At 38.6% G+C, this 25,018-nt stretch overlaps 1 protein-coding gene across 4 annotated transcripts in view; it reads right to left on the bottom strand.

Annotated features, from left to right (window-relative positions):
- The window catches only part of ntrk3a (neurotrophic tyrosine kinase, receptor, type 3a), a 438,952-nt gene that overhangs the window by 69,159 nt on the left and 344,775 nt on the right, over positions 1–25,018 (bottom strand). For all 4 annotated transcript variants that reach the window (XM_049483984.1, XM_049483986.1, XM_049483985.1 and 1 more), the window contains exon 12: positions 22,433–22,621. In XM_049483984.1, the coding sequence (XP_049339941.1) occupies positions 22,433–22,621 (189 nt within the window). The remainder of the gene's footprint in view (positions 1–22,432; positions 22,622–25,018) is intronic.

The following is a 25,018-nucleotide window of genomic DNA, read 5'->3' as shown; positions in this document are numbered from 1 at the left end:
CTCTCCGCCTCGAGTGTCCTATTACTTTTATAGAAATTAAGAAACATACACACTTATGGCACTTTCATCCTCCAAAAACATAGTTACAGCACTCAATGCAAAACAGGCAGTGTTGTTGCCTAGCAACCCTGCGGTCAGTGGATTAATATAGGTATGTTATCAGATTTGAAAACGAAGGTTAAGATACACTGTGAAAGTGTTACTTGATAAAAAAGAAAAAGGTGCTAGGTACATATGATATCAATACTATATGTATGTACCAGAACCAGATTATCACTTATTATAATATTAATATTGGACCACTGACTTTTGTTGACTAAGTTAAGTGCTATAGGTTGTAATTTCACCCTTACATGTAGAGTATGTGTCTCTTTTCAGAGTTAAGCATGTTGTTAATGATGTGTTCCAGTGTCCTGGAGGTTGTTGGTTTGAGTCCCAGCACTGGCGGGGGAACTGAAGGGACTGACCCAGTTGCTGAGGCGAGCTGCCATTAGCATCATGCTCTAATAAAATTGGGATCGCGAGAACTACCAAACCTTCCAGACCAGATCCAGACCTCTTTATCCTTCTTTAGTTCATTATTACTTCAAATCTATACTTTAATGGAAATTACTAGAAGTAAAAAAGTACTGTAGTAGTAGTAGTAGTAGTAGTAGTAGTAGTAAGAGTAGTAAGAGTAGTAGGAGTAGGAGTAGTAGTGGTATTAGTAGTAATAGTAGTAGTAGTAGAAGAAGTAGTGGAAATATCAACAGTAGCAGTAGTAGTACTGCTAAATGTAGTAAAAGTGGTATTAGTATTAGTAGTAGTGATAGTGGTAGTAGTGGAAATATCAACAGTAGCAGTAGTAGTACTGCTAAATGTAGTAAAAGTGGTATTAGTATTAGTAGTAGTGATAGTGGTAGTAGTGGAAATATCAACAGTAGCAGTAGTAGTTCTGCTAAATGTGGTAGCAGTAGTAGTAGTAGTACTAGTAGCAGTAGCGGTCGAAGTAGTAGTAGTAGTAGTAGTGGTGGTAAATGTAGTAGTAGCAGAAGCAACAGTAAAAGTAATGGTGATAATTATAGCAGCAGCAGCAATAGTAGTAATGCTACGTGTAGTAGTTGCAGCAGCAGCAGTAGTAGTACTGATAAGTGTAGTAGTGATAGCAGCAGCAGTGGGAGTAGTAGTAGTAGTAGTAGCAGCATTAGGAGCAGAATCAGTTGTAATAGTAGTAGCAATAATAGTACTGCTAAATGTAGTAATAGTAGCAGCAGTAGCAGAAGTAGTATTAGTACTAGAAGTAGCATGAGGGAAAATAGCAGTAGTAATAGTAGTAGCAGTGGTAGAACTGGTAAATGTAGTAGTAGTGGTAGTAGTAGCAGCAGCAGTGGGAGTAGTGTTAGTACTAGTAGTAGCATAAGTAAAAGTAGCAGTAGTAGTTCTGGTAAATGTAGTAGTAGCAAAAGCAACAGTGGTTGTTATAGCAGCAGCAGTAGTATTACTGGTAAATTGTAGTAGTAGTAGTAGTAGTAGTAGTATTAGTAGTAGTAGTAGTAGTAGTTACAGTAACTGTAGTAGTAATAGAAGTTGTAGTAGTAACAATAATAGTAGTAGTAATAGTAGCAATTGTAGTAGTAATAATAGCAGCAGCAGTAGTAGTAGTAGTAGTAGTAGTAGTAGTAATAGTAGTAGTAGTAGTAGTAATAGCAGTAGTAGTAGTAACACTAGTAGAAGCAGTAGTAGTAGTAGTAGTAGCAGTAGTAATAGTAGTGGTAGTAGTAGTAATAGTATTATTAGCAGTAATAGCAATAGTAGTAGTAATAGTAGTAAAAGCGGTAATAGTAGTAAAAGCGGTAATAGTAATAGTAGTAATAGCAGAAGTAATAGTAGTAAAAGTAGTAATAGTAGTAGTAATAGCAGTAGTTGAAATGGTAGTATTAATAGCAGTAATAGCAGTAGTAATAGTGGTAGTAGAAATAGTAGTAATAGTGGTAGTAATAATAGCAGTAAAAGAAGTAGTAATAGCGGTAGTAGAAATGGTAGTATTAACAGCAATAATAGCAGTAGTAATAGTGGTAGTAGAAATAGTAGTAATAGTGGTAGTAATAATAGCAGTAATAGCAGTAGTAATAGTGGTAGTAGAAATAGTAGTAATAGTGGTAGTAATAATAGCAGTAATAGCAGTAGTAATAGTGGTAGTAGAAATAGTAGTAATAGTGGTAGTAATAATAGCAGTAATAGCAGCAGTAATAGAGGTAGTAGAAATAGTAGTAATAGTGGTAGTAGAAATAGTAGTAATAGTGGTAGTAGAAATAGTAGTAATAGTGGTAGTAATAATAGCAGTAATAGCAGCAGTAATAGAGGTAGTAGAAATAGTAGTAATAGTGGTAGTAGAAATAGTAGTAATAGTGGTAGTAGAAATAGTAGTAATAGTGGTAGTAATAATAGCAGTAATAGCAGCAGTAATAGTGGTAGTAGAAATAGTAGTAATAGTGGTATTATTAATGGCAGTAATAGCAGTAGTAATAGTGGTAGTAGAAATTGTAATAATAGTGGTAGTATTAATAGTTGTAGTGGTGGTAGTAGTAATAGTAGTAATTGCAGTAGTAGTAGTAATAGTAGTAGCATTAGTAGAATGAATAGTAGTTGTAGTAGTACTCATAGTAAATGAAATAGTAAAAGTACTGTAGTAGTGGAAAAGGCATCAGTAGTAGCATTATACATAAAGATTCTTTGTGAATACTGAAGTACTGGAGTGTAAGTAAAGGCAGTTGCTGATACATGGCCTCAATAATTAATCTACTGTTTTATCATCTAAAGCTGAACCTGAGTGAGGTGTGTCCAATCACTCTGTACACTATAAACCACAGAGACTATCATTTAAAACACCTCCACATTTCCTCAGTCCCTCCTCGCCTGCTTTTCCCACACCCATAACAGCACACAGCACTTCTGGAGCAGAGCATGAAGATCTAAAGCTGCAGTCTAATTCAAAGTGACAGATGATAAAGCTGGAGTTTCATCAGGACATCCAGCTCTGCAGCGCTGAGATAGAAACGGGGGGATTAATGGAGCAGGGCAGAAATATTAATCTGTCATCGGTCCAGCAGATCCGTCCTGCGTCCAGTTCCGTCATGTTCTCTAATAAGGATTAATTTCCTGCCGCGTTTACACCTGTACCTAATGGGACGGGCCTGGCCGCAAGGTGTGCTCCAATCAGCTCTCTCTCAGCAGAGCTGCCGCTTCCTCCAGAAGGTCATCTGTCGCCGGCATGAAGGCAGGGAGAGAGAGAGCCATCAGCTTCTGGAATCACTAATAGAGTGAGTGGAGTGTAAAACGCTGGATAAGAATATGGGTTTTTTCCTTATTGATATAAAGTGCCTCATTCAAGTGCAAATACCAAATCAATGGAAGGGAACCGAGAGTCAGACGTTCTAATGCGCCCATTCCCCTGTCTGTCTGTGTCGCTGTCAAGGTTGTGATGTAAGAGATGGGTATGTATCAAGCCTTTAAATACCCAATCAGCTATTCCTAATGATTTCTCAGCACTGATGTTAGATTCCTTTTGACATATAATTAAGCAATAATACAGTCGAGGTTCGTGCTATAACGTGTCATATTGGCACTGCTGTGATGCGGCCAAAGATCAGCACAGCAGTGCCAATATGACACGTTATAGCACGAACCTCGAGTGTATTATTGCGATTAAACCACAGTTCCATTACTGCTGTTTATTGAAAGATTTTGAGTTAAACAGGATGAGAAAATGCGATCAGTTTGGTTATAAACACTCCGCCAGTTAAAATAGTTCCATTGCTGCTCTGTTTGTAGTTACGCTGTAAGCTCTGCATTATCGGGCATTTCAGTCAAAATTGTGGAAATCCAAGCGTACTGTAAATAAACAGAAGCACTTTACCCACTCAAATAAACATTTTTTTAGGAGATAAATCTGTGTAGATTAAAGTCCAGCACTTGTTTGACTGAAATATATATATATGTTAAATGACATCGCATTTGGTTTGTATTTGGTTTGTAAGCGCTGCATCGTTCCTAAATTACCTGTATGAGGTGGAGTAATACATGGAGAGCTTTGGTTACAGTGCATTATTGCCTAATAATGTCACTGATAAAACGCCTCTCAGCCAATCACATTGCAGGGTCTGAACTAACTGTGGTATAATCTAACAATCTGTAGTCACTTGTGTCATTATTACAGTGCATAAGGCTGGTAGTGCTGCATTATTGAAACAGGGTTTTGTACTTTGGGTGTAACTTTCTTCCATTCGCCTGTGATTCTTAAAAAAAAGAAAAATAAATTAAAACTTTCAAACATGTCAAATGAGCACTGGATGATAATCCACACAGATTTATCACCTAAAAACAGTTTATTTGGGTGAGTAAAGCAGTTCTTTTTATTTACAGTAAGCTTTGACTTCGAATATTTTGTCTAAGGGTAAGTTTTCAGTGAAGCTTCTACAGCACTAAGGCTGGGTGCAGCAGCATTGTTGCAGCACTGTTGATTTTTGAAAATTAAAGTATTTTAAGTGCGCCTTATAATCCGAAGACTACGGTAATAATAAACAAGACCAGCCCGACTTCTAGTTTGATATGTTAGTCATTTCCATTTTTAGCTTGCAAAACAGTGATTCTAGCAATACTTTGAATTCCTAGAGAGTATCCATAAAATACATCTGATAGAAAAGCTTTGGGTAATTGACCTTTTAATTTGTGTAGAAAATGGGGTATAAAAATGTTAGGACTATAAAACCAACATTAATTAGAACAGTGTATTTCCTGAAGGCTGTGCAGCTTAAGTGGTTTCCCATTTATGTGCAGCAGCTAGACTGTTGCTCTGTGTGGTGTGTGGCTACAGGTATGCTTTGGTTTCACTAGTAACAAGTTCCAGGTTATTATGCAGTTGCAATGGTACTCTGGGTGGTTGCAGAAGAGTTTGAGCTTTGTGGTTGCTATGGTATTTGCTATGGTACTTCAGGTGCTATTGTGATACAGTGATGGGTAGAACTGGGTAGAGGTGGCTGTTAAAAAGGTTTGATTGCATAAAATGTATCTACATTTTTATCTACATATCTATTTTTTTATGTTTATATACATAGCATAGCGTATAGTGGAACAAAAAGGTGAATTAGGGTAATTAGTTCATAATGTATTATTGTATAAGGTCACTTCTAACTTCTATGACCGTATTTTAAAGATTTACAGTAAGCTTAGATTTCCAATATTTTGCGTGGTGAGTTTTCAGTGAAGTTTCTCCAGCACTAAGGCTAGGTGCAGCAGCATTAGCATTAGCCGCTAACCTCAGCTCTAGCTGGACATAAATGCCGCTTGACAGCACTACACTGATAGCTGTATGAATTATCTACATTGTTATCTACAGTATATCGATTAAATCTGTTTATATACACATATCAAACAACTTCCCAGCAACTAATAAGCAAGTATGTAACTGTATACCTGCATATAGTACAACAAAAAAGGTGAATTAGGGGAATTATTATATAAATTCTAACTTCTACGAGCCTATTAATCATTCTATAGGCGAGCCATCAACTGTGCACCATGCAGCTTGATTTAGGGCATATTAGTTAGTTATCTTTGCTATCATAACGATGGGAAAAGTATGCTTTACACAGCTCAAAATGAGGAAAAGGCATGTACAAATTCTTTTAAATTATCATGGATGTGTTTTGGGCGCAGAGTTTCACTTGCCATTCCCTTTAAGAGCCAGGTGTACTCAGACTTTAGCGGATTGCTATTACAGGGGCGCAGCTACGTAGACTTGTCCAACACTTCTTAGCAGAGGAAACTGATCTGCTCCCTTACACCTGTTCATTATGTTTATTGTTGATGTAAAAGTTTGCATAGTTGCCAACAGGCATGCACTATGGGTTTGTGCACTGCAGCATGTCTATGTGTGCATAAAACACAGTGGTGTACGTGTTTATAATTCACTGCCAAGATAGCAATAAACGTCTAACTGTTGACATCTGCCTAGGTTGATTTCAGTCAGTGGTGCACCTGTGTTTTCTGTTGTCAAGATAGCAATACACCAGAAATTTACATGAACACACCTCACTTCCATAAAAATAGACTGTTGGTGGGGTGTAAGATATCAATGAGCATTGTGAGTTGCCTTGTGCACCTTTTATTGGTCACCAAATAAAGAACACCCCAATTTATTTTTTGACCACCCACCCACACACTAGGAATGTCCTGTAGTAACAATGCTCTCAACACTGGAAGTATAAGGACAAGTGTATGCCTCCTCCGATACATTTGTGGTGAAACCTGTACTGTTGTACTCGATTTAGCATTCAAGGTTTTTTTTTGAAAGATATGGATGTTAAGAACTTCTAAATATGATGCTAGCATCATGTAGCATCAGTAGACATGTAATATGCTCAAAAGAAATTGCCACATTCCTAAGAGACACATGTGCAGGCCAGCATCACTCTTTGGGAGAAATAAGGGGAGAGAGCGCCACCTACCCACCCAAAGAGAACATGGCCAGTTGTGCTCTCTCGGGCTCCAGCTGCTGATGGCGCACCAACGTATCCAGAATTTAAACTTGCAATCCTCATGTCCTGGTCAGTTTGCACCTTTTTTATAGTTCAGGCTTTTAAAAGCAAAACATTTAGATCAGCATTGGCCGATAATTTAGATTTCAAAATCACTATCAGAAAGGAGGAAGTGGTTTTGTGCCAACTCTAATTTCAAGCATAATTTCACCCTTTCCAAGAAGAAAAGCCGGCTGCATTCACAGCTCTTTGCCTCTGGTGAGGATTTATGAATCATCATTTCAGAGAAAAAAATAGCAAAACAGGCCTCTGGTGACGACATGTCAAACTGCGGCGCTCTCGTATAAAAAAGATTTATTATAATTTCCTGAGAAGTCCCGTCCTCACTCGCACAGCAGGCTCAGCTAATGTTTATGTAGACGTATATTAAAATGTTCCCGTCAAACAGAAAAAAACTCACACACTCCGGCCACTTTATCAGAAACACCTCTCTTATAGTAGCACATTGCAGTGTTTCTGTCACAAACTGTTGCTTTTCTATTAACCCACAGTTTGTGTTAATCACCAACTTAGACTTTCTTTAGAGTTTCTAATAAAGTGGCCAGTGAGTGGAAGCACAAAATACAGTAGGTGTTTCCAATAAAGTGGCCAGGGAGTGGAAGCACAAAATACAGTAGGTGTTTCCAATAAAGTGGCCAGGGAGTGGAAGCACAATATACAGTAGGTGTTTCTGATAAAGTGACCAAAATGAGTGGAATGAGTGGAAGCACAAGATACAGTAAGTGTTTCTAATAAAGTGGCCTAAATGAGTGAAAGCACAAGATACAGTAGGTGTTTTTGATAGAGTGGCCAGTGAGTGAAAGGACAAGATAAAGTGTGTTTCTGATAATAAGTGGAAGCAGTAGGTGTTTCTAATAAAGTGGACAGTGAGTGGACGCCCAAGATACACAAGGTGTTTCTAATAAAGTGGCCTGTGAGTGGAAGCACAAGATACAGTAGGTGTTTCTAATAAATTGACCAGTAAGTGGAAGCACAAGATAAAGTAGGTGTTTCTGATAAAGTGGCCAGTGAGTGAAAGGACAAGATAAAGTACGTGTTTCTGATAAAGTGGCCAGTGAGTGAAAGGACAAGATAAAGTAGGTGTTTCTGATAAAGTGGCCAGTGAGTGAAAGTGCAAAATAAAGTAGGTGTTTCTAATAAAGTGACCAGCGAGTGGAAGGACAAGATAAAGAAGGTGTTTCTAATAAAGTGGCCAATGAAAGAAAGCACAAGATACAGTAGGTGTTTCTGATAAAGTGCCCACTGATTTTAAGCATAAGATAAATGTTTCTGATGAAGTTACTTCTCAGTTAAAGTATTAAGTAGGTGTTTCTAATAAAGTGGCCTGAGTGGAAGCACAAGATAAAGTAGCTTTTTTCTAAAAAAGTGGCCAGAGGATGGAAGGACAAAATACAGTAGGGGTTTCCAATAAAGTGGCCGATGAGTGGAAGCATAAAATAGGTGTTTGGTATAAAGTGTCTACTGGTATTAAGCATAGCATAAATGTTTCTGATATAGTTAATTCTGAAAGTATTAAGTAAGTGTTTCTAATAAAGTGGCCAGTGAGTGAAATTACAAAAAAAGGTGTTTCTAATAAAGTGGCCAGTCAGTGGAAGCATGTGATTAAGTGTTTCTAATTAAGCAGACAGTGAGTGAAAGCACATGAGTAGGTGTTTCTAATAAAGTGGCCAGTCAGTGTACAGCAGTGGTTCTGCACATGTTGATAAGGTCAGTCAGGTTTGGTAGACTAAAGAACATAAAGCATTGCACTGGAAAGCACTGCTATAGAGTGAGCATTGACAGCCGTTATGCAGCTGACATCTATTAATGTAGCTGTTTTAACCACCCTAAGCAACATTTGTTACTGGGGAGCTGTTATTGAATTTACTGCGCGGGTGAATGATGATATCTGTGGCAATAACCACACACGGCGCCTTTCAAAGCGACGACTATTCCTCATCAGTCCGGCTTCGTGTGGTTTTGGGCCATAGTGTGATTTATATATCTATAAAGACATGAGGGGAAAAGCGCCTGTAGAAACGAGCGAACTGAGTGCTATCTACGTTCCTCTTGCTCTTTGTGCTCGCAGCAAAAACAGGGGAAAATAGGGACATAGCTCAAAGGCTGATGGGTTTCTATCGGAGTTTCTAGCAGTGAATAAGTTTGTAAAAAGCCCTTGAGAACCCATACTTCAGCCCCACTGCTGCAGCACTCGATGCCGTCTCTGATCTTTGGCTAAAGTACTTTCCTGCACTCTTTTTTATGGTGGTGCTGAAACCCAGGGCAAGTCCGGACATCATGTCTCTCCACTGAAGGATTAGCGAAAGTGAACAAACTTTATTATGTTAACTTTTTACTGTATCTAGGTCATATTATGGGACTCTATATGAAGTTCAGTTCCCCTACCGACAGAAAAGGATAAAACAGAATAGAATGTAACATGGGGTGAATTGTAGCAGGTACAGCAAATACACAGGTGTTTTTACTAGTTTTAAGTGGCTAGTAAGTGGAAGCTCAACATACAGTAGATCACAATATATTTTTTTTAATTTCAGTAGACACAATATAATTAATAAGTATCAATAATACCAGAAATAAAGCTAATAAATCATGCACTGCTATTTGTGTCAGCTTGAAAGCAGTGCTCTGTAATAAATGAGAGTCAGTGATAAAGATGCTGTAAATGGTGGACATATCTTTATCACTCTAGGCTCATTTTTTATAGTTTGTTATAGCTTTATTCACCTAAAACTTTATTCAGTCATCACTTATGAAACTCAGAACACTGGGATGCTTTTTCTTTGCTTTATAAGTGGTACACATGTGTGACAAAGCAATGCTTCATGTTTAGTTTCACTTTAATCCCAGCCAGAGTCTCAGAGCTATGAATGAGTTCAGATTGCAGCTGAGCTTATCATTGAGAATTTACTCATTGTAGTTGAACCCTAGTCGAGGCCAGACCAACTACTCTGCACATGCTCAGTTTGACCCTTTATTTGATTGGGGTCTACAAAGCAATTCTGCAGGGGTTTTCACTTGATGTTAATCAAGCTATAAGTATATTGGGCTTATCCTTCCACCTCTCACCCACCATTAGTGAAACGTGCATGTGTGTTATATAATAGTAACTTGCCGAGTTGGACTATATGCTGGCCGAGTCCATCTGGTTACATTTGCATTAATTGCAATCTTACATGACTGACAATGCAGATTACTAATAGTCATAAACTCCAATTCCCGAGTTGCTATGATAAATTAACAAAAATATAGTGTTGCACACACTGAATGATTCTGATTCATATAAAACATTTAATTGATGCATATTAATTTTTTAAGTTGGTCCTAAAGGATGGTCAGCAAATCTTGCAATACACATTTTGTAGAACTTAAATCAGGCCAACTAAAGAAACAAATTACATTTTTTAATTGGTGAGATTTAATATTTGAAGTTTCAATACATATGAAAAATTAATGATCTGGGCTAAAGATTTCTGGTTGGCACAACTGCATGTGGTTGTCTTCAAAACTTTAAAGACTGAGTTGGTCTCAAAACTCAAAAAAAAATCTAGTGCAGTTGCCTTGATATTTTGAGTTTTCTCAACTTTTTTATTTTTACAGTGTGAACTCTGTGGTCCTCCGGTAATTTTATTATCATCTAGATCCACAGCTCTGAATTTCATCACCTCGCGTTTAACAAAATAGATTTTTGTCCACTGCAATGTATCATAGTTACAGTATCATAGTCAGCATTTCCACGGAGATCCATGTAAAACACAACAGCGAGTGGAAATGGAGGAGCTACTGAATGCCCTGTCATGTGACCGTCCGAAAGCAAGAGTTGTATCACTGAGTAGAAGTGTAAAATATTTTTCAGACACCCCCCTGAGAAACTAATCCCATCCTGACAGGGTTTTAGCATCATAATAGAGCAATCTTTTGAAGCAGGTCAACAAATTACAGTGAGAACTACTCATGCTAACACAACATGGTGGTGTCATCAACAACACACAGAGAGAGCGTTTTGTAAAGCATTAAACAGAGCACAGCCTGTATCAGACACATTTGGAAGACACAGTCAATACCTGAATGCAGAAGCTACTTCTGAACAAAGCGAGTATAAACACTTGTGTCTTCACTAGATGATGATATGATTACCATAAAGGGATCACGATGATATCACGGATATTAATGCCCAGCATAAGCAGAGATAATATTGTGTTAATATTCTCTCAGCTGTAGTGCTGATCTAAGCTCCCAGTGTAATAAGTGAGGAAAGAGCGGAGGCAGAGTAATACCTGTCACTTATTAAAATGCTCTGGATCCTGGAGGTTCGATTCTACTGCAGCTGTTCTCATAGCCCGGCATGCACAGCTATTGCCAATTTTTTTTTTTTTTTTTACAGTATTGAAAAGGATATTTTTTTTTTTGTAAAAGGTTATTTAATGAAACTTATGTAACAGTTTTTTTTTTCAGAAGAAATAAAAAGAGCATTCAATTGCTTCTACCAATTGTATTTAACACAATTTGTATCACCATTAGTTTTTAAATGTGTATAATATATATATATATATATATATATATATATATATATATATATATATATATATATATATATATATATATATATATATATATATTGGCATTAAATACTGCTTAAAGTCTACTAAGTTCGTCCAAAAAAGGCTCTCAAAAGCACAGTTTAATGCTTTTATGTTGTGCTTAAATATAGCTTAATTACAACTGAAATATATTTAAGTTTGCTATAAGTTGTATAAGTTGCTATGTACTTGTAGTAAATCCTAACAGTACTGAAGTGTGACGTTTAAATGGTTTAAAAAGGTGTCAATTTGCTAGAAATCATTTGGTACGTGCTCTTTTTGAAGTACAGTATATATATATATATATATATATATATATATATATATATATATATGCTGCTTGTGAAACTGATCTTTTACCTCCTTTGCCTGTATTAGTCAATAATAAAAATATACAGGAAAACAAGTCAATCAGAAAAAGGCCCCAAGATGACGTCAACCAATAAATTAGGATTCATGGCCCCGCCCACCTTGGCTTGCGACCGCCAACTGCAGAGCCATGTAAGAGCGTTGGAAGGATAGATAGCCAATCTGAGATGAGGCATTTGCATGTCATGAACAGTCATGAGTAATAGACGAAATTCTCATTCTTCCCTTCCCACTTACCAGTTCCCACAAACTAAAACAGCATGAAAAAGGAGCACCAGATAACTTTCTTTAGAAACACCAGCTCACAGCGCATTCATTCATACTAGAGAACAATGCTACATTAATTTAAAAAAATGTAAAAAAAAAAATGAAACAACATTTTTAAGGGGTTAAAAAAGAGGTAAAAAAGAGAAGAATTCACAGGAGAGGTACAGCTGTACCCGGGTCAGCTCTTTAAAGGAAACAGCTCATCACTTGGAGCTAAATGGCTGCAGAGGAAAGTCAGGCGGTGGCACATCGGGCCCTGGGCTTTGCCTGAGGGCAGACAGAGCGGAACACTGTGTCTGGGAGAAATGGACTGGGTGGGGATGACGTGACACGTTTAGTGTGAGCTCGTCGCAGATAGCTGCTTCTGCATTTTAAAGGCTCTCATCAGAGTTTTTTTTTTTTTACAGAGCCCGCACCTTTCTGAGTGACACACGTGTCGAGTAAAACTAGGAGTCGTTTAAAACACACACACAAAAAAAAAACGATTCAAGTATCAGCCATCGCATTTTAAACCAAACCCAATCCAATTCCCATCCCAAATTTCACAGCAAATTGCCCGCTGCGTTCTGACAGCGGCAAATGGTCTATAAATCTTTATTGCTTTCCACCTCTCTGATCTAGCAGCAGGAAAAAAAAGCCCTTTGTTTAATGTTCTTTGAAAGAAAAGTACTCTGTCAAGACAGATGAGAAAATCACGTGTTCGCTTTCCTTTTGTTTCTCCTCTCTCTTAGTTTTGATTGAACGGAATAAAATAAATCCTGTTTTATCAGGAAACCTGAACCGGTGTGAAGAAAAGGCCGCAGTGCTGCAGTAAACGCCGGACAGTAAACCACCTAAGCTCTTCTGTCTGAAACAGTGAGCTACAGTATCTGGGGAGAGGTACTGTATCTCACCCTCTTCAGTGTGTGGTCTTCTTCTTCTTTTCCAGTAAAACTGTTATGGAGCTTATCCCCCAGCGCCGCAGACTTTACTCTTTAGCGCGTTCTCCAGCGTGCACTCATTGAGTCCTACTGGATCCCCAGTGAGCACTTTTACTCACTTAACTCGTATTTCCCTTTCTAAAGCAGAGGAATGAAAACACAGAGAGAGCTAACTGAGGGTGAAGTGAAATATAAGAAAGCTAAATTTGTTCATCTGATTGAATAAATTCACGCAGGTGTGACTGAGAGGTGAGGAGATGGCTTTGTTTGAGAATCCTCTATACGAGCAGAGCTGAAACCATGCTTTGGGTACTTTAAATAGTGCACATTGAATTCTGAACACACTGTGCTTCAGGTATTCAGTACCTGGTATTGTGTATTACCAAGCAGTAATAGACTGATTTGACAAAAGTCATGTGATAACAAAATGTAAAGGGAAATGTTTGAGAGTTATATGGTGTCACATCAATGTCAAAAGTTGGGGGAGCAAAAAAATTAACCAGCGTGTTTTAACATTTCATGTGTGTAGATTAACTTCTCGTGAGCACAAATGTAAAGAAAGTGTAGAAAAGTGTGGGTTTGACAGTTTGGGGGCGGGGTCAGGGTCACCTCCCTCAGCGAATGCTATTGGCCAATATCCCCAGGGTTTGTGATGGACCGCCCACCTCCAAGAGCCGGAGAAAGGCGGAGAAAGAAGGACAGCAGGAGAGTTAGATAGCTAAATAGCTAGGCTAAAATTCAAACAACCGGCTCTCCGGCGCTGTCTGCCCGGGTTTAGTGCCCGGAACGAGCCCTCAGAGAGCGACCAAGTGACCAATAGCATTCATTCACCAACAGCCAATAGTATCTCCCTCAGCCAATACCATTCGCTAAGGGAGGTGACCCTGACCCCGCCCATAAATTGTCAAAACCACCCCTTTCTACACTTGAGCGCAAAACACGTTTTTTCAATGTGACGCCACAGAGTAACAATGAGTAACACTGGCCAGCATATTAATGGCATGGTAAAGTGATTTATCAGAGTTTGAGTGAAATCTAATAAAGTAAATGTCAGATTGATGGTGGCACAGTCCATTTCTTAAAGGAGAAATGCAGTGTGAAATGGATTTAGGGTGTAATAAAACATGATAACAAGTAGGAAATTTTATATAATAGCTCTATTCACACTCATCATTATAAAATACATCGCTTTTGGACAATTTATAGATTTAATTTATAGTTTATAGAATAAAGCAATGTCCATTTTTTTCAAACATATACCTATGAATAGCAAAATCAGATTGCTATAGCAAAAACTGATTCAGAAACGGAAGTTTCTTTTAATTTTGTCCAGAGCTGTATATGGCAGCATTATTTATTAATTTTACCTTTAAATAACAGCTTAAAAAACATTGTGATTCTCTACAGACCTGTATGTAACATGTACCTGTATGAGAAAAGCCCTATTATTGCTATTCTGTTTGAATTTGATATGTCGAATACTGCACTCTGTTACTTTGGTGAAACTTTGAAACCTGTGTTTAAATCTAAATCTAACTTTTGATGAGCCACATAAATCCAGCAGAAAGGTCATCAGCCTATCTCCAGGGGTTGCTTCGCACCTTCCTCCCTCCATTCATTGATATATACCCAACAGCCCGCTGCTTCAGAAGAGCGCGAGATACTAAACTCTGAGTCGTGACCTGCTGTTTCCCATTCCACTCCCACCAGTCTCTCTTTCTCTGGTGCAAAAATGACTAATCCAGACACTTTGCAAGCCGCCCTTGTGCTCCGCCTTAGCCACCAGCCACTGTTTGATTGTGTATCAGCTCTGCGGAACAGTGGATACCGGCTGTGTTTGCCCGCGGCTTTGTTGTTTCTCATCTCTATCGTTCTTTTCTTCTCCTTCTCCAGCGTTGAGGAGATATGAACAATTAATGGCGTCTCAGAAAGACCTCTGGTCAGAGACGGCTTCTTATTCGCGCGTTTCTGAAAGGAAATTACACAGCCGGCACACCATCATTCAACAGCACTCAAAAGGCCTGCTTTTGCATCTTCTGCTTCTTCATGTTCTCTCCCCGTCCACAGATCTGAGATCTCATCTGAGGGCTGGGAAAACGCAGGGTTGAGATCAAAGCTTGGCTCGAATCAATAAACGTCTCTTTTGGAAGTATGAAAGCAGCGCTAATTCGTCAGCACCAAAAGAAAATACAGTCCCAAGGGCGAGAAGACTTAGCGCAAGAAACATTAGTATGGCATACAGTTTCTCAGGCTCGGATATTCTCATAATTAGGCTCGGAAAGAAAAACCAAGCACATGCAGCAACACATAGATAAGAAGCTAAATGAATGAAGACGAACACGCGTGTGACGGCTAACGAGAGGGTTTCGTCTCACAGCCAAATGTGGGCAGCGATAAATTAAGCCGATTCGACAATGCCCGTTGCTCGTTTTCTCGTCCCCTAACATGGATAGATGGAGTAGGAGTAGGCGATACATACAGTATGCACATGATGGTGAGAAAGAATAAAAGAATACACACTGCCAGGTCTACACACAGCAGTCAGGGGAAGCTACCCTCAGGGAATAAAGATACTGTACCAACCAAGCCATACTGTACAATCCTAAAGACAGATAATACTCAGATTAACGCTGGATCAAATCTGTATGGAAAACAATGGGAAGCTCATAGCTGTTGTCAATCAGAGGCCTCCATAGACATGCGGATATTCCTTATCCACAATGTTCACTCTATACATTGCACATTATAAATTCTGGAGCTAAAAGCCAGATTTGTTTATTGTACTTTCAGAAGTTCTGTTCATAAAAAAAAATGTACACAGAACGAGGTCCCTGCAATACCAAAAGGCAGATATATACTTCTGTGCCGAGTCAACAGTAACTAATCCAGGTGGCCTACGCCATTGTGAGCATTTATTTTTGTGCGTTGATGTGTTTCCTGCAGCCTGTGTTCCCACAACAAGAAGTTACACAAAGTGACACAGAAGCGTAAATCGACCTTAAAAGCACAATAACACCTTTAAAAAGATTGTACAAGAATATATAAAGTACATTATACAGTGCCCTCCATAATTATTGGCACCCCTGGTTAAGATGTGTTCTTTAGCTTCTCATAAATTGAGTTTTGTTCAAAATAATATAGGACCACGATGGGAAAAAAAAGTAAAGTCCAACCTTTAACTCAAGTAAATTTTAAGGGGGAAATAAAATCCCTGACTAAGAAATAATTATTCTTCATAAAATCACCTGTTCCACAATTATTGGCACCCCTAAAAATTCTTAGGAAATAAATTTAATAAAAGTATTTCTGTCACTTCTACAGTAGTTTACGAAGTTGATCAGAGTATGTAGGAACATTTAATTAGTAATTCACAACTTCCTGTTTCCCTGGGGTATAAATATGACGTGACACAGAGACCATTTATCTTCAACATGGGAAAGACAAAGGAACATACCATTCAAGTGAGGCAGATGTGTGTTGACCTTCACAAGTCAGGCAATGGCTACAAGAAAATCGCTACTCGCCTACACCTGTCCATATCTACTGTCAGAGGAATTATTAAGAAGTTTAAAACAACTGGAACAGTGGTAAACAAGCCTGGACGAGGACGCAAGTTTATTTTGCCACCACGCACAGTGAGGAGGATGATAAGAGAAATAAAAAGTTCTCCAAAGCTCACTGTTACAGAATTGCAATAAATGGTAGCTTCTTGGGGTCACAAAGTCTCCATCAGGTGCTATCTACATGCCAACAAGCTGTTTGGGAGGCATGCACGGAAGAAACCATTTCTCACTCACAATCATAAGCGCAAACGTTTGGAGTTTGCTAAGCGGTACTATGACTTCAACTGGGACCGTGTGCTTTGGTCAGATGAAACAAAGATAGAGCTTTTTGGCAACAAATGCTCTAAGTGGGTCTGGCGTAACACAAGAGCTGAGTATGCAGAAAAGCACCTCATGCCCACTGTGAAATACGGCGGGGGATCAGTGATGCTGTGGGCCTGTTTCTCTTCTAGAGGCCCTGGGAACCTTGTTAGGGTGCATGGCATCATGAATGCTCTAAAATACCAGGACATTTTAAAACAAAATCTGGTGGCTTCTGCCCGAAAGCTGAAGATGGGTCGTCACTGGGTCTTTCAGCAAGATAATGACCCTAAACATGTGGCCAAATCTACACAGAAATGGTTCACCGCACACAGAATCAAGCTCCTCCCATGGCCATCTCAGTCCCCAGACCTCAACCCCATTGAAAACCTGTGGGGTGAGCTGAAGAGGAGAGTGCAGAGGAGAGGACCCAGGTCGTTGGATGATTTAGAGAGAATGTGCAAAGAGGAATGGTCAAAGATCCCTCTTTCTGTATTCTCCCATCTTGTGAAACATTACAGGAGAAGATTAGGTGCTGTTTTGTTGGCAAAAGGGGGTTGTACAAAGTATTAACATCAGGGGTGCTAATAATTGTGGCACACATGATTTGATGTTAAATAATTATTTCTTAATGTGGGATTTTTTTCCTACTGAATAAATTCACTTGAGTTAAAGGTTGTATTTTACTCTTTTTTCCCATCGTGGTCCTATATTATTTTGAACAAAACTCAATTTATGAGAAGCTAAAGAACACATCTTAACCAGGGGTGCCAATCATTATGGAGGGCACTGTATTTATAATGAGTGCATTGATTAGGGCTGGACAATGTATTGTAAATATCTACTACATTTTAAACTATTTCACACAAGAAATGAAATATAATAATGACATATAATATTCTACTATAATATCATGAGGTTACCAACTGTGTGCAACTGAATGATCAAAAAAAGAATTCACACATGCCTCAAACATAACCCAGTGCAGTTTGCTGAGTTTGTGAAACATGAGTTTGTGATAAGAATGCAACTGTGAAAAAATATACATTAGTTGTATATACAGTTAGATATATACTATTTAAATATTCAACATGCTGCTTTTTTGGGTGTGCAAATAAATACTGACATTTTAGCATTCACATTCTTAAGGTTTTTTTACATATATTTACTATATATATATATATATGACTTCTTTTCGTTTCTCTCCTAAGCAAATCGAGGTCCGGAGTTTACTGTGTATATACATAGACTCAGAGGTGGAAAAAGTACTGAAAAAAGGTATTTAAGTAAAAGTCCCTTTACTTAAAATTCTACTCAAGTAAAAGTAAAAGTATCCATCTAAAAATCTACTCGAGTAAAAGAAAAAGTACTTAAATTAAAATTTACTTTGAGTGAAAGTTACATAGTTACTTTTCATTATTTGATGTAAAAAAAAAAAATAAGAACAAATCATATATATACAGTATATATATATTTTTTTAATGAACTATTATTTCACATAATTATTTGGACCTTTCAGGCAGTATTTGTTCAGACCACCCCATAAAACATTTTCAAGAACAAGTGGTATAGGTTTCTATGATCCATTTGTTTTACCTTACTGTTAAAATGTTATGGCCAATATGTGACTATAAACTGTATTTTATAGTTTTACAGTTCATTGTTATATTTTACCTTCCCATTGCTGTGCTTTAAATGCTATTTACATGTTTTTTTTTTTTTTTTTCCATTCAAGCAGATTGTTTAATGATTAAAATACTCACCACCAGATTTATGTAAAAAGTTTTGAAAGCTGACAGCTGTCTGGCAGGGCACATTTTGCATTGTGCATAACGTCCTCATGATATTGCCTGGTTATTCCACATGTGAGCATCCGTGCGCCGGCGCATCCGCGCCAATTTATTTATTTATTTTTAATTCAGACAATTGTTGTTTTCCCAGCATTTTATTTTTTACTCAGTAATGGGGAGTTTTTCAATGTAGTAAAGTAAATTACTTGTGTCAAAATACTTGAGTAAAAGTAAAATAACCTATTTTAAAAACTACTTTAAAAATTACAAATTACTCATAAAATCTACTCAATTACAATAACTTGAGTAAATTTAATTCATTACTTTCCACCTCTGCATAGACTGATATGGCAATGGTCATGGGGCAGAACCTTGTATCTTGTCCCAAGACTTTTGCCTTTTCCAGAATCTTTTTGTAAAATTGCTGTTTGTATTCATTGTAATGTTAGAGTTTTACTGAGCTAATAAACACTTACTGCACAGATAAAACACTTACCCTGCGTTCACACTGGAAAGCTACAAAGCGACAGGCGACCATTCATTTCCTATGGCAGGGCGCGATTTGTCGCCGCGACACACGAGAGGCGACAAGCGACAAAGCGACAGAGCGACAAGCGACACGGAGATGAATTTTTCTCAACTTTATGCAAATGAGTTATGACGCGGTGAAGCGACATTCTAACCCGATTGGCTCCTAGCTTTTCTTTGGACCAATCACAAACAAGGCGGTTCGACGTCCTCAAGCTCCTGCTCTCTGAATTTCTAGTTTCTTTCCCGGTTCTTTCTGTTGAACGGGGTGGACCCACATCAGTCTGTGGGAACGGCTGCGTTTCCAGCGCAGTTAAATCACAGAAACGCACAAGAGTCCAGCAAGTTTGGGAGTTATAGCTGGAGAATAAAGTGGCCAAGTGATTCCTTTTTTGTGCCTTGGCTGGACCATGATAAACGCGGGCGTTGAGCTTGACACGCCCACAAGCGACAAACGCTGGGCGACACAAGCGACTCGTCGCGTTCCAGTGTGAACGCAGGGTTATTCTTTACTACAGATGCCTAAATATTTTGCACAGTACTGTACATTAGTGAATACATTCATTTGCATCTTTGTTTTAGTCTCCTTTCTCCTCCCTCACCCCTCATCTTCCTCCCATCTCTCTCTCTTCCTCACTGCTCTGAGGCACGCCAGTGGATCCTCCGCTGACCTACTTTTTCACGCAACTTCATTCGGCTCCCTCAAAAAGAAGACGGTAGCATCGCAGGTGCTCTAAAACGAAAAGAGTCTCTCGAACGGGACGAGGTGGAGAAGGAGATTTATGAACTCTGTAAGTGCACTGTAAAAAAAGGAATATTTGACAAGGACAGAGAAGCCACAAATCCTGGCTAATGGCAGAGCGGCGCTGTCGTTCAGGGCTGGGAGTCATGGGGCTTTTCACAAGCTTTTTAAAAACCCGCCGAGCGCCTCAGACAATAATGGATTGGCTTCCATTTGCAAGGACTCCAGGGGGACTGGAGAGACTGGCAAAAGCTAGTCAAGAGAGAATCATAGCTAAACAGTAGCAGCAGTAGTGATGTCTCTCTTTCCTTCCCTCTCTCTCGCTGAGGCCGTAATAAACTGTAAACTGTAACTGTGTTTCAGTCAATAAATAAAATCATCATCAAAAAAAGTAGCAGTTGCATTCAGATCACATTTCATCTCCATTACAGGGATACTGACAGTCCAACATTATGTTAATAAGGTCCTCCAACCAGTGGTCCTACCTTTTCCTTTTTCATTATTCCAACAGTATACTGCTGATGTCTCAAGAGCTTGGCATGAAGGCACAGATAAAATATTCTTTTTTTAAGCATATCTAAGATATCATAAACGCTTAAAGAACACTAACCTACAGGGTTTGGACAATGGAACTGAAACACCTGGTTTTAGACCACAATAATTTATTGTGGTGACGGACAGTTCTGGTGGAAACAGGAGAGTTGAGGTGCACATTGAATTCTGCCGTGATTTGAGCAGCCATGATTTTATGTTTTTTAGATACAATCCGGATTATCACCCAAACATCCCTTTCAGACAGCTTCCTCTTACAGCGTCCACAGTTAATCCTGTTGGATGTGGTTGGTCCTTCTTGGTGGTATGCTGACATTACCCTGGATACCGTGGCTCTTGATACATCACAAAGACTTGCTGTCTTGGTCACAGATGCGCCAGCAAGACGTGAACCAACAATTTGTCCTCTTTTGAACTCTGGTATGTCACCAATAATGTTGTGTGTATTGCAACATTTTGAGCAGAACTGTGCTCTTACCCTGCAAATTGAACCTTCACACTCTGCTCTTACTGGTGCAATAATGAGCAATTAATGAAGATTGACCACCAGGCTGCTCCAATTTAGCCATGAAACCTCCCACACCAAAATAACAGGTGTTTCAGTTTCATTGTCCAACCCCTGTAATTGTCTATTTTATTAGAAAGAGTGTAGTTAATCCTGAATAATTGGATTATATGCAGCAGAAACTGAAATAAAAGAAGTGCTATTCATGAGAAAGTAGCTAAATAGCATTCTTGATACAATGAAGTACATTTGTTTTCCATTTTATACTTTCTATTTTACAGTATAAGATACAAAATAGTCTCCGTCTTGGCCAATATCTGTCTTGTTCTTGACTCTTGCTCAGGTTGTCTTAACATAAACGTACCAGTCAAAAGTTTAGACACACCTTTACCTACATTGTAAATGAATACTAAAATCATCCAGGCTATGAAGGAACACAGCTAGGAATCATCTAGAAACATCTAGAAAAGGATTACACAAAACTGATGAACTTAGCCTGTAACAGAGGAAACTTGTGTGGTCCTGATGAAAGCCAGTTTCATCATAACATTTTTAATTGTCTTTACAACTGCACTTGGGGATATTTTCTAAAGTTTTCTCATTCCTTAAGGTTTTTTTTTTTCTTTATTTAGTTGAGTAGTACTTAATAACTTAATAATATGCCACAGTATCCTGTAAAATACAATGTGGTTATTTCCGGAAACGAGGCATGTCTTGATAGATATACGGATTCCTGATATGTCGCGTGTAGAAATGTTCCCATTCCGGACTTCAGACGCACTCCCCGTATATTTTCCTGATATACCCGGAAATGCACAGTATTTGAAAATATATACCCCCAGATACGCTGTGTTTTTGCATAGTTTTTTTACTCAAATAGGGCTATTCACTGTATACCAACTCTACCTAAGTTTAACGCATTAAAAGGGCATGAAATCCAAGTAATAAACTCTTATTCAGCACAGCTATTAAGTTAAAGCAATTTAATGTGACTTTACCTCATAAAGCTGACTGAAAAAATGCAGCCAAAAGGTGTAAAAATGGGATTTAAACAAGAGGTGCTACTTTGAATAATTGAAAATATTGAAAATATTCTGGTTTCACACTTTTCAATTGCATATATTTTTCTTCGTAGTTGGTTGACTGTAGTATTCATCTACAATGCAGAAATGTTTAAAATAATGAATTTAAGGTATCCAAACTTTTACCGTACTGGTACTGTACATCACAGGCGTGTGTGTTTTTTACTTTTCATATCAATATCGAATGGGACATTGAATTGAACGGAATTACAATATACAGCTCTGGACAAAATTAAGTGACCACTTGCTATTTATAGGTATTTGTTTGAGTAAAATTCTATAAACTACGGACAACATTTTTCCCAAGTTCCAAATAAAAATATACATACAGTTTTAAGAGTTCAGAAATCACTATTTGGTGGAATAACCCTGGTTAGATTTCAATCACAGTTTTCATGCATCTTGGCATGTTCTCCTCCACCAGTTTTACACACTGCTTTTGGATAACTTTATGGCACTCCTGGTGCAAAAATTCATGCAGTTCAGCTTGATTTGATGGCTTATCATCCGTCTTCCTTTTGATTATATTCCAGAGGTTTTCAATTTGTTAAAATCAAAGAAAAATATCATTGTTATATATAAATATTATATATAAATCAAAGAAAAATATCATTCAGCCCTACTGCAATCTGTGCATTTTTTTTTTTTATCCAGGTACTCACATGTAGATGGCTTGTTGCAGTTGTGTCCATGCCGGAAGTACTGAGGGTTCTCTATCACTGGTATACGAGTCATCCCGATCACCACGGCATCTGGTCCAGCGTCCAGGGTACAGGGGGTTATAATGCCATGATTGACATGATGGAGGGGACTGGCAGAGTCTTCCTCACCACTGATAACTGCTACAGGACCTGTAGAGAAAGAGAGAGAGAGAAAGAAAGAAAGACAGAGAGAGAGAGAGAGAGTTATACAGAGACAGCCATCAGGCAAGCTTCTGTCTGCGCACACAAAGGAACGTCATTACCCAAACATCACAGCTGCAATTTTAATCAAAATAGCATGCAGAATAAACAGATGAGGCGCAGCATTCCTAATTTATTAATATGTCTGAGAGCGATGAGCAGCCAGGCTCATTTGCTAGAATATGAATTATCTTCTGGCTGAGCTCTGGCTGGCCTTTCAGCACACAATTTCTACCATCTACCCATATCAGAGAGTCCAGTCCAGACTGATCACAACCTGCACGGACAGCATCACACTATAGTGCTATATTTTTACTGTGGGCCTAAAACATTAATAATAAACGAAGGCAGAAACACATTCATTGAGTCAATGTCGCACCCCCCCTACGGGGACACCGATCTGCGTTCAGCATCCCAGGACTACTAATCACTGCCTCTGCCTTTCACACACACACACACACACCTGAACCTGGTTTTCAGTAATCACGTGGACTATTAGTATACTCTGGGGCCGATGCATCAAACCACCAAACAGGTGCAAATCCTGGATACATATAGCTGGTGTGATTTGTATGTATGTATGTATGTATGTAAAACTGTCGCATGAGCCAAAATACATAGATAATTGTCTGTGCTCACAGAAAAACATGAATTTTGTCCCATATCATTGTGTATTTGGGTAATCAAATACGTTTTAATTGAATATCATATGCACTAATAGCATATCTTATTCATTATGTTTTCTTATTATATATATTTTTTTTAAAGTGCACATCCGTAATTGTGTCCAATGATTGTTCAGTGCTGCTGAATTAATTCCAAGGTGGTTGGTAGGGTGCTGTCAGGTAGCCAAGGTAGCAAAGGTGTTTCAAGTGGCTGCTATGATGTCACTGAGCAGTTGCTATAGTATTACAGTCAGCAGATATTATGGGGTTTCTCTGTTGAAAATGTTGGTTGCTATACTATTGGGAGGTCGTTGATACGATGTCATGGTTGATTTGGGGTTGCTTGGAGGTTGTTATGGTATGCCACTTGGTTAGGTAGTAGCAAAGCGGCTCAAGTGGCTGCTATGATGCTTTGAGCAGTTGCTATGGTATCTAAAATAGTCGCCATTGAGTTTGTCAGGGCTTATTATGATGTTGCTAAATGTTTATTATGGTTTCCCAGTTGGTTGGTGTGGGGTTGGTTGCTATATTGTTGTACAAGTGCGCTTCTCTGCTGATGCTAAGGGGCTGCTATGGTACCACAGGTATTGGTATTGCAAATGAGGTTGTGGTATCCCATCTAGTTGCAATGTGGATGCTTGATAATGGCTAATGTTCCAAATGGCTGCTTTTTTAAGCTGCTGCTGTGGTATCAGTGGTGGCTGGTATTGGACTGCTCAACAATTAACAGCTGTACTGTTCCAAATGATTTTCCAGTGCTATGCTATCCCAGGTGGTTGGTTTAAAGCTGCTAGGTGGTTTTTGTGGTGTTCCACAGTTGATTATGATGTAGTAATTTAGAGCAACCGGTTTCACTGCCACTGTTTTAGCAGGACATTGCTTATCCACATACTGCTGTCATCTCAAGAACTTGCCTTGATGGCAAGATGGTATGTCATGGACTGCCGCTTCACCAGACATATTCCCCAGTGGAAGATGCAACTACTTTTGCAACTTTTTTTTTTTTTTGACGATAAGTGTATTATCTTTTGTATACTATCCCCAGGTTCTCCACAGTGTATACAACATCAGATTTACAATCATTCAGCTTATAAAGCTCCACGCTCCGCTGTAAAATCCAGCCTCAATGGCACAGAAGTGAAGAGGTCAGTCAGTGTTTACACACAGCAGCTTTGTGAAAGCCGAGGTCACGCTGCATGAGTGAAAGTGTGCAAAAAACACACCGGCCTGCAGGGGCCTGAGAGTGGAGGGCAGCCTTCACACACACACACACACACACCTCGCAAAACCGCACGCACCCCCTGAGCCAGCTGCCAGGATCAGTTTCATAACAAGGAGCAAAGAAGACAGGTCTCAGCTATCTGTGCACATGCACACACACCTAAATACACTGGTATACACTAGTGCATCTCAAAAAAATTTACTTAAAGTTACTTTATTTCAGTAAATCAGTGTAAAATGTATATATATATATAGATCATATATTATATAGATCTAATTCACACAGTGTTGAAAATTCCCTGAATGCAGGCAAACTACATAGACCATAATTCTTTGCAGTTTAAAATGTTACTGTCTGCCATTTTTATTTCTTTGTTTGGCGTGGTCTGAGGATTTGTACACCTTTGGATTGAGGACTGAGGTTCCATTGGATGTGTGTTTGTGTAAATTTTCTGATTTA

The sequence above is a fragment of the Astyanax mexicanus genome, chromosome 10 (genome assembly GCF_023375975.1).
Source record: "Astyanax mexicanus isolate ESR-SI-001 chromosome 10, AstMex3_surface, whole genome shotgun sequence".
Taxonomy (NCBI): domain Eukaryota; kingdom Metazoa; phylum Chordata; class Actinopteri; order Characiformes; family Acestrorhamphidae; genus Astyanax; species Astyanax mexicanus.
The sequence above is the reverse complement of the archived record's forward strand: the minus strand, read 5'-3'. Positions and strand labels throughout refer to the sequence as shown.